This window comes from Sinocyclocheilus anshuiensis, unplaced genomic scaffold (assembly GCF_001515605.1).
Source record: "Sinocyclocheilus anshuiensis isolate Anshui unplaced genomic scaffold, SAMN03320099.WGS_v1.1 scaffold62, whole genome shotgun sequence".
Lineage (NCBI taxonomy): Eukaryota > Metazoa > Chordata > Actinopteri > Cypriniformes > Cyprinidae > Sinocyclocheilus > Sinocyclocheilus anshuiensis.
Genome location: NW_015544180.1, coordinates 739,278 through 748,671, shown reverse-complemented (window position 1 = coordinate 748,671; position 9,394 = coordinate 739,278). Strand labels below are relative to the sequence as shown.

Genomic DNA, 9,394 nt, shown 5'->3' with positions numbered 1-9,394 from the left:
GTAACACTTTCTTTACCAAAAAGTGCTGTTAGTCCTGTTACACATTTGTACTTTCATTACCAAAAAGTGTTGTTACCAATGTCCTGTTACACATTTGTATTTACAGATACTATTCAGTGGGTTGTTACATATGTGTAGTTACACGAACATTACAGCTCTAGATAGAAGCTGAAAGAAAACACTTAACGTTGCTTAATTGAAGACTGTGATAAAAAAGACCAAATATAGAGAGATGAATGCGGCTAAAGTAAACAGTCTTTCTGAGAGCGGCTCGGAAGAGAGGGGCGGGGTCAGCAGAGCTCATTAACAGTTAAAGGTAAATGCTACAAATCTGCGTGCTCTGTTGCGTCCCATCTCATGAGCTAAGTGAAGTGTCTTGTCTCGCGGTGAGTGGATTCTAAATTAAACACCTCTGATTGGCTATTGCCAAAGCCACTAGAAGGCAAGCCTGCGACCTTTAGCCATAGCTAATCTTCAACATGTTTTACACTAAACAATACTTTTGGATTGAATTGTTTTTAGAGTTTACACGAGAAGTCACAGACTTTTTGCGACAGGTGGGATACAGCTTATAGCACTTCTCATTCATCCATTGCGTTCAAGAAATCAACAGACATGTCTTGGCTAAACTGCTCAACGCTATAGAAACACATTGAAAACAGAAACCTTTGATGGTCTCCAGAGAACAAACACTAATACGCACTGGATCGTTTGCCAAATCTGTTTCTCCAGTATGTTATTATTACAGCTTCGGGCCTGTATGAAAATGTAAACAAAAGCTCAATAACCTTTTTATTTAAAGTATTAATTTATTTTCCATAGACCCGTCTATTGCATTATGATTGCAAGCAGTATCAATACCCCGATAGCACACATACATCATGGAAATGTCTATTTGACGTCTGCACTTACATCTGCAAGACGATTTAGAGTGTTTGCTCATTTGCAATACGTCTATAGGACGTTTCCTATCAAATGTCAAATAGACGTTTAGAAGATGTCTTTAAGATGTTAATGATTTAGAATGAATGTAAAACTGACATCTTAAAGACGTCTGTCAGAAGTTTGTACACAGCAGATGCTTTCCAGATGAAGCACTCTTTAACAGACATCTTGCAGACTTACACGTGCTATCTGGATAATGTCAAAATGTGATGTGCAGTCAAATGTCCCAGTGTGTTTTGTCTTTAAACAAATGTTCCAGGTACACTTGTTGTGCTTCATGGAGTTATGTGTTTTATGGACTCAATAGTGTTTCTTAAATGTGGTGATTAAGAAACAATAACGAGAAACAAAATCGAGCTAACCAATCGAAGGCTGAATATATGTATAGGCTATATGAAGATATTTTTCATCATGTTTTTAAGTAATAAATGGGAAGCAAAGTTATGTTTGTATTGCTATATTCTATTTTTTCCATGGATCTCTGATTTCATTCAGTGTTTTTTGACAATTGATTAAATATCAACGTCTAAAAAGTAACTAGTACTCTGAGTAGCTTTTGAAAAAAGTACTTTGTTCTTTTACTTCATTACTTTTTTAACACCTGTACTTTTAGTTTTAATTGAAATTCAAATTCTCCAGAACTGTCCACCAATCTTACAATTGAATTTCATATTAGAAATCACCAATGAAATCTGACAACAACTGTCTCATAAATGTTGTTTCTTTTGCTCAAATAGCGTTAAAAAAAGATTATTTTTCAGGCTCGTCTCAGAACGCTTCTGTAGCAACCGGAACTTCTAATGGCAGCTGCAGGGCCGTGATGGCTTTACCGATTAGTGATTGGCTCTTTTATTCAGAAGGCGGGGCTTCCTTCGATAAAGTGGCCATATTGAGCTTTGCATTTTTTCCCATTCAAAACTATACCAGTGACATGCCTTGGGTATTCTAGTCTTTGCCATAACCCTATTGCTAAACATAACTCCACCCATTATGTCCACAGAGGTGAAGCTGGACTAGGTCAAGCTCCACCCATTACGTCCAAAGTGGGGGGATGGGTGTAATTTGGTTCTGCAGTGAGCACTACTTGGCATTTCATGCTTTTCTGTCTTACCTGAATATCTGGACAAAGGAATCAGCGTTCAGTGCAAAACAAAGACAAACTCTTTCAAAGCTAATTTTTTGAGAAATTTGCTTCTGAACAGACAGCAGATCTTTGTGATTTTAGTGTGGTGATTCATTTTTAAACCATCATTCAGAAAGTGAAAGTAAAGTGTAGACTGCTGGAGTTCAAACAGTGAAAATGGATTCACCAGATGAATATGATATTATTCGTCTCCTGTGCTGCCAAATCAAAATGGATCCAGTTGTTCTGTCATGTAGTCACAGTTTTTGTAGAGTGTGCCTTCAACAGTTCTGGAGAACCAAGGAAACTCAGGAGTGCCCTGTCTGCGGGAGAAGATCCTCAAGCGATGATCCCATTTGTGAGCAGCTCTGCAGTTTACACCAAGAGAAACTCGATTTCTTCTGTCTGGAGGACAAACAGCCGGTGTGTTTAGTGTGCAGAGATTCACAGAAACACATCAATCACACATTCAAACCCATCAGTGAAGCCGTTTCATCATATAAGGTAAAACAGCATGGATCTCTTGATCTTAGTGTTTGTCTATCTTTTGTCTTTCTTTCTATACTAGATCGTATCTCATGACCTTTGCATTGCATAATATATTATGAACACACTCATATGAACAACCCCCATCTAATCTGTCACTGATACACAGACCTGGGGGATTACATGTAATCTGGATTGCGTAATCCGATTAAAAATCTAATACTCGTAATTAGAGTATATTACATTTTGTAATGCTCATAATCAGATTACAGTTACTTTTTATGGATTACATTATTACATGTTATTCACACAATGGCAGTAAATCATTCATAATATATTGATTCTCCCTAATTCTTCTTTTTTCTCTTTTAAATTATTCTTTCTGAAAATCCTATACTGTAATAACATTTAACTTTGACTATGTTCAAAATATAGATTGGTCATGTAAATGTCATTTAAATTAAATTGAAAACCATGCTGTTTTCATGTTTATTAATGTTTTTTCGTGTAATACAGGGACTCCCAGAAGTTTTTGTTAGCCAAACCCCTTTGACATGAAATATTTCCTTAATATATATATCTGAGGACGTTAATATTACAATAGTTTAACAACACATATGCAGGTTTACAGTTCACTGTTGCTTAATAATCACATTGGTATGCAGGTAAACAAATTAAATATTTCTATTTTTAGTGTACAAGTGTTTAAATTTGATTTAATTCATTATTAGCTTTTTATCAACTCACAAACCAACTGCAGTTCTTCCATTAAGCTCAGTTTGAGGAAATGCTGGTTTAATGTAATGTTTAATGCATTTTATGATGTTGATATACGTATATATATATATATATATATATATATATATAAATGGAATATATATTTTTTTTTCTCTTTGCTTTGTATATCAATATGGTATGTTTAATGGTAAGTTTAAAACAAGTTAAATAAGTAATCTAAAAAGTAGTCTGAATACATTACCTAAAGTGAGTAACCTAGATTAAGTTACTAACTACAGTTTTCATCATGTAATCTATAATCAGTAATGGATTACAATTTGTAAGTAATCTTCCCAGCTCTGCTGATAGATTTATCTTGATCAACATTCACACAGCAGCAGAATATGGTCATATTGCTGTATTTTAATGATTAATACAGTAACGTTCAAACACAACCCGGTTATTTTCGGAAATGACAATTGCATTATAGAAGCAAACTCATGTCCGTTAAAGTCCAGGACTCACAGAGTGACTGACATTGTTAACTTGCTCAGAGACTCGAGTACTGTTTGTAATATGTTGTGTGAACAGGATAGTTTGAGATCCACACATGTAATTAAATATGATTTTCAGTCCCAAAAACTGTTTTTTCACACCATTTGGTTCATACATGTATGGATTTTGTATGTTAAATTCCAGGAGGAGCTCATTACAGCACTGAAACCATTGCGACAGAAGCTTAAATGTTGTGAATACATTCAAGGAAAATGTGTACATACAGTTAAGCACATCAAGGTGAGGAAACAGAATCAAGAGTCAGCCTATTATTGATAGTTTATCATAGAAGAACACTATTGTAAATTAATTGTGTCTAGACATTTGAATGGAGGAGATGTATTGATGTGTGTTCATTCAGATGACTGAAGTCACGTGTCTGCAAAACATGTTTTTGGTCTGCAAATTATATAAAGTTATGAAACAACAGGATTTATCTGGATATACTTTGAAGGAGTAAGATAGACCCCGAAAATTTGATGATTTGATGATGAATTGATTTCAGTCTCAAGCTGATCACACAGAGCGTCAGATTAAACAGCAGTTTGAGAAGCTTCATCAGTTTCTCAGAGATGAAGAAGAAGCTACAATCACTGCACTGAGGGAGGAAGAGGAGCAGAAGAAACAGATGATTGAGAAGCTGAACAGAGACATCTCAGCTCTTTCACACACAATCAAATACATGGAGGAGATGATGAAAGCCAGTGACGTCTACTTTCTGAAGGTCTGATTTCACATCATCCATTGATTGATTGATGATTGATTAATTTGTTGATGATCAATGGTGTGTTTGTTCTGCAGGAGTTTCCAGTCTCAATGGAAAGGTGAGTGATCTGCTGCTGTCTCTGCTCTCTCTGCTTCTGATCCAAAGCCACTGCAGTTCTGATCCTGAATGTTCTTCCAGAGTCCAGATCTCATCACAGCCGGATCCACAAACTTTGATTGATGTGCCGCGTTACTTGGCAACCTGCCCTTCAGAGTCTGGAAGAAGATGCAGGACATCATCCAGAACAGTGAGTCTGGAGAAGATCTGTGCTCGCACACTTACACTGGAAATGATGCATGGGGGAGGATTAGAAGATTTTAGCATTATGTGTGAATAAAAGCAGCTGTTGATTGTGTCTCATCAGCTCCTGTGATTCTGGATCCAAACACGGCTCATCCAGATCTCATCCTGTCTGATGATCTGACCAGTGTGGGATACAGAATACATTGTGGAGCCACTGAGCTACTTCCTGATAATCCAGAGAGATTTGACTGGTACCCGTGTTCTGGGTTCAGAGGGCTTTAACTCAGGAACACACTGCTGGGATGTGGAGGTTAAAGGGTGTTCGTGGTGGAGTGTTGGCGTAACTACAGCATCAAACCAGAGGAAGGGACGGGATTTCTTTAACGCTGATGTCTGGAGTGTGCAGTGTAGACTGCCTGAAAAGTCTATGAATGAATTTCCTGTTGAACAGTGTCTTGATCGTGTGAGAGTGTATCTGGACTGTGACAGAGGAACAGTGTCGTTCTCTGATCCTGTAACTAACACACATCTACACACATTCACAACCACCTTCACTGACACCGTCTTGCCATTCTTTCACAGTCGTTACCCTCTGAGGATCCTTCCATTAAATAGTTAGTAATCATTAAGCCTGTTGGTCTGGATCTTCCTGCTTTCATCGTGTTTCCAACATCAGATGCACATTTTAGAGTGATCTTAGACTTCACTTCTCTGGACTGATTTATGAGATCTCATTCTTTTCTTGCTTCACCAGGTAATCATTGATTACATTTATATTTCCTTATCAATTAACATCTGCTGATTCAACTTGCATCGCAGTCCTTGCCTTAAATCCTTAAATACCATCTTAGTGTTGTCATCTTAAAAAAAAATTATATAAAATATATTATATAAAACTTACATGTTGTAACTCTAAAGTTTACTCCATTCTTCTAGTCCACCAAACACTTTTTTTATTGAATGCTAACACAAATATAAACATCAAAATAAGGACAAACATATTACTGACATGTAAGGTTTAAAAAAAAAAACAGAATATGACAAAATATGACATTAAGAACACAAAATTGCTTTACTTTTCAACTGTTTAACGCTTTAGCAAATACATTTTTATATATGTTTAATTTTGTTATCAAGAGAGTCAGTAAACATAATTCATTCATAAAGACCATAAACACACGCCTCCCACTTTCATGTCCTTCAGTAGAGGTGAAAATAATACAAATGAATTTACGTGCTGAAAAATAATACGGCAGATCCGTGTTTCAACGTAAACAATCATGGTGGCGCCAACACACCTTTATAACGACCAGCTCATTAAAAAAATATTTAAAATACTGGTAAAAAAAAATGTATAGCCTGAATGCACTGTAAGTCGCTTTGGATAAAAGCGTTTGCTAAATGCATAAATTATTATTATAAAATACACAAAATTACTTGGAGTTAGCTAAACGTATTTGAGAATCAGAATGTGAGACATCTCATTGTCTAGTTAAAGGTTTTGAATATTTGAAAGTGACAAGCTTGACATGGAAACAGGAATGTGATACATTCTAAATAACGGTCGCCTTAAACTCATGGCGGGAGCTCAGTTTGAAAATGCAATCTTTCACTGTGTTTAATAGCAAGTTATTGAAGTATGCAGCAGTCTCTTATTCACTTTCATATACGCTTATTTCTGTCTCTCCCATACACTCATTTCGGTACTGCTTTTCTTTTTAGATTCTTTTTTCTGTTACTGGTTTTAATGTTACTGAGTGTTGTCTTTACAAATAATGGAAGGTTTTTTGTCACATGATTTGGTGTAATGTTTCACATCATGTGTCTGTTAATGGTTCACCATCACTTCCTCTCCCGCTTCCTATGGCATGATACACGGAGAAAAATAAGGGGAAGAAAATGTGCACAAACTGAAATATGTTCCTGCATGAATTGAGACAGATTGTGTGGAAATGTCAGTGGCATTTGAGAGCTAGTGTGGACTTTAGTTGTTCAGCATTGTTTCATGTGGAAACACATGACTGTTTAACAAGCATGCCAACACTTTCTGTACTTTCTTTTCCAAGTAACAACGGATGAAAAAGTACAAAATGCATGTTACATGAATGGTTATTATGGATTAAAATTTGATTTGACAATGACACTCCAAACACAAACACAGTGAAATTCATATCAATCTTTATTTGTACTTAGAAATTTTGCGCAACAAATCTTTTTTTTTGTTGTTGTCCTTTTTCCTTTAATGATTTACACCAGGGCAGATTAAAAGTCGATCTGAATCTCATGCCATTATTCCTGCAGGAGCGGCTGAAACGGACCTCTTACATAAAGTGCTTCTGTCAACGATCGCTTTTCTTTTTTTGCAATAGAAAAAATGAAAAGACAGTGGAGGACAAAAAATTTCCATGGCTCACGAGAAGAGTGAAGGAAGGGGAATTCCTTTAAACAAAAAAAAAAAAAAGAAAGAAAAGACCGAAAGAGCAAAGAAAGTTCAGTGAAGGCCGTTTCAGCCCAGGATCAGACTGGATTTGCCACCAGGTGGGTTCTTCCGGCCAGAGGGGTTGGCAGCAGCCGACAGGGCAGAAGGCTGAGCGGTTTCCTCTTTCTGCTCCTCTGGAAAACACAAACACAGAGCAACAACCGTTACGATAACCTACTCCAGCTGACACAGAGATTCTGACGCCAACATCACTGTGTGCAAGTATGACCGCAAGTATGTTTGCATTAACAGTTTGAAACAGAGGTGCACAAACTTTACAAAGGACCAAAAATCAAACCTGATTGAAGGCTGTGGGTCAAAAGTAAATGCACTATAAAATACATTAAATTAAAAAAAAATTTATAAAATAAGCACACTTGTGTTTTTTTACATTTAAATGCAAAAAATGTTAAAACAAAAACACTAAAATAAAAAGAAAGATATGCTTTGATGGCATTTTGATGTTTTTTTTCCCTTTCTCTTGTTATTATTGCATGGTGGGCCAAATCAAAGGTCCCTGGTTTGAACATCTCTGGTTAAAACTAATAAAACCATAACTAACCATATGCATGCTTCTAAACTAACTATAAATTCATGTACGATGCAACATTGATGGGTTGATTAAAACTACACAATATCATCCACATGAGTTGAAGTGAGTGAACATGGTTTAGAAATTATTAGCTGCATGAAACCATTCAAAGGACGTCTAAAAAGACATTGAAACAATGTTTCCTGTTCAGTTTGTTTATCATTTGGCATAATATTTGGTCTGTGCCGTTCATGGTCATTTTAATACATTTCATAGTTTGATTTTAAAAGACATGTTTGACCTTTTGACTTCTCAGCACTAAGATGGTTTATCTTAAAGGGATAGTTCAGCCAAAGAAGAAAATTCTGTCATCATTTATTCACCCTCAAGATATTTCAAACAGCCACTGAATTCCATAGTATTTTCAACCCATGCCATGGAAGTCAACGGCTACCAGCAACGGTTTTATTGCCAACATTCATCTTTTCTGTTCAACAGAAGCAAAACTCTAACAGGTTTGGAACAACATGAGGGTAAATTACACTTTTCCTTTTTGGGTGAACTATCCCTTTATTAAGTAAAATCTGGATCTTGAAGCAAAACCAGTTAAGAACTACTGCTCCAGACTTTTAGTATTGACCTGGTACTATATGGATGTGAAAGCAGCGGTGCTTCAGTGCCATCAGTGACTGGAACTACAATCACAAACTCACTCAGCACATCAGGACTGAGTCTCGAATAGATTTTAAGGCCAGTATATTTGCATTTTATGGGTATGGGAGCACTGGTCTTCCTGGAAGTGTTCGATCGAAGTGTGTTTGGTAAGGTGTGACTCAGAAACGTCTCACTGAAGGACTCATCATGCGCTCACAGGAGAAGCATTCGGCTCATGAACACTCAGTAATGCACACTGGTACGGCCTGAAATAGATTCTACACAACTAGATGAATGCAGATGCTTTAATTTGACATATTGTGTTCAGAAATGTGCCAGAGCTAATAATATAACAACTACAAACTGCCACATAATTGTTGCCACAAGGGGCGATATAAGACATTCACATAAACTGATCTGAGAGAAAACGGAGTGTAGAAGACCAAAAGAGACTGAAGAGAATCTTGCTGAGCCGGATAGTTATAGTTTAGTTCATTATACAGCATCAGCTCTAACTCAGTGTTTGAGTTCTGATTACAGACATTTGCTCAGATGAGCTGAGGTCAGATTATATGCAAAACTGCAAAACTGTTTACTGGTAAAAGGCCACAGCCAGCAGACATGAAGAACCCAGGAGAGGATAATATTTACACTATTTGCATTGACTAATGGCAGAACATGAACATTAGAGCAGGACTGGTAAACAAACAGACTCGTTAGATCAGCCACTAACATCCCATGATACTGAACACTTAATCACAGGACACAGGAAAGTATTAGAGGCTCAAATTCTGTGTGTTTGTAGTGAGAGCTACAGTATATGGTCATTTTATATATATATATATATATATATATATATATATATATATACACACACACACACACATAAATATT

The 9,394-nt window shown here is 36.4% G+C and overlaps 2 protein-coding genes across 4 annotated transcripts in view; one reads left to right on the top strand and one right to left on the bottom strand.

Moving 5' to 3' along the window:
- Positions 1-1,655: 1,655 nt before the first annotated feature.
- Positions 1,656-5,038, top strand: LOC107696351 (tripartite motif-containing protein 35-like). 2 transcript variants are annotated; one of them, XM_016496648.1, is made up of 6 exons: positions 1,656-2,572; positions 3,971-4,066; positions 4,332-4,550; positions 4,628-4,650; positions 4,731-4,839; positions 4,957-5,038. In XM_016496648.1, the coding sequence occupies exons 1-6, from the start codon at positions 2,246-2,248 to the stop codon at positions 4,963-4,965; spliced, it is 783 nt and encodes a 260-aa protein (XP_016352134.1). In that variant the 5' UTR covers positions 1,656-2,245; the 3' UTR covers positions 4,966-5,038. The 2 variants fall into 2 exon arrangements, with proteins under 2 accessions (XP_016352134.1, XP_016352133.1); XM_016496647.1 differs by having other exon boundaries at positions 4,936-4,984.
- Positions 5,039-7,278: 2,240 nt separating this feature from the next.
- The window catches only part of LOC107696352 (hematological and neurological expressed 1 protein-like), a 20,545-nt gene continuing 18,429 nt past the window's right edge, over positions 7,279-9,394 (bottom strand). For both annotated transcript variants that reach the window (XM_016496649.1, XM_016496650.1), the window contains one exon: positions 7,279-7,448. In XM_016496649.1, the coding sequence (XP_016352135.1) occupies positions 7,342-7,448 (107 nt within the window). In that variant the 3' untranslated portion in view covers positions 7,279-7,341. The remainder of the gene's footprint in view (positions 7,449-9,394) is intronic.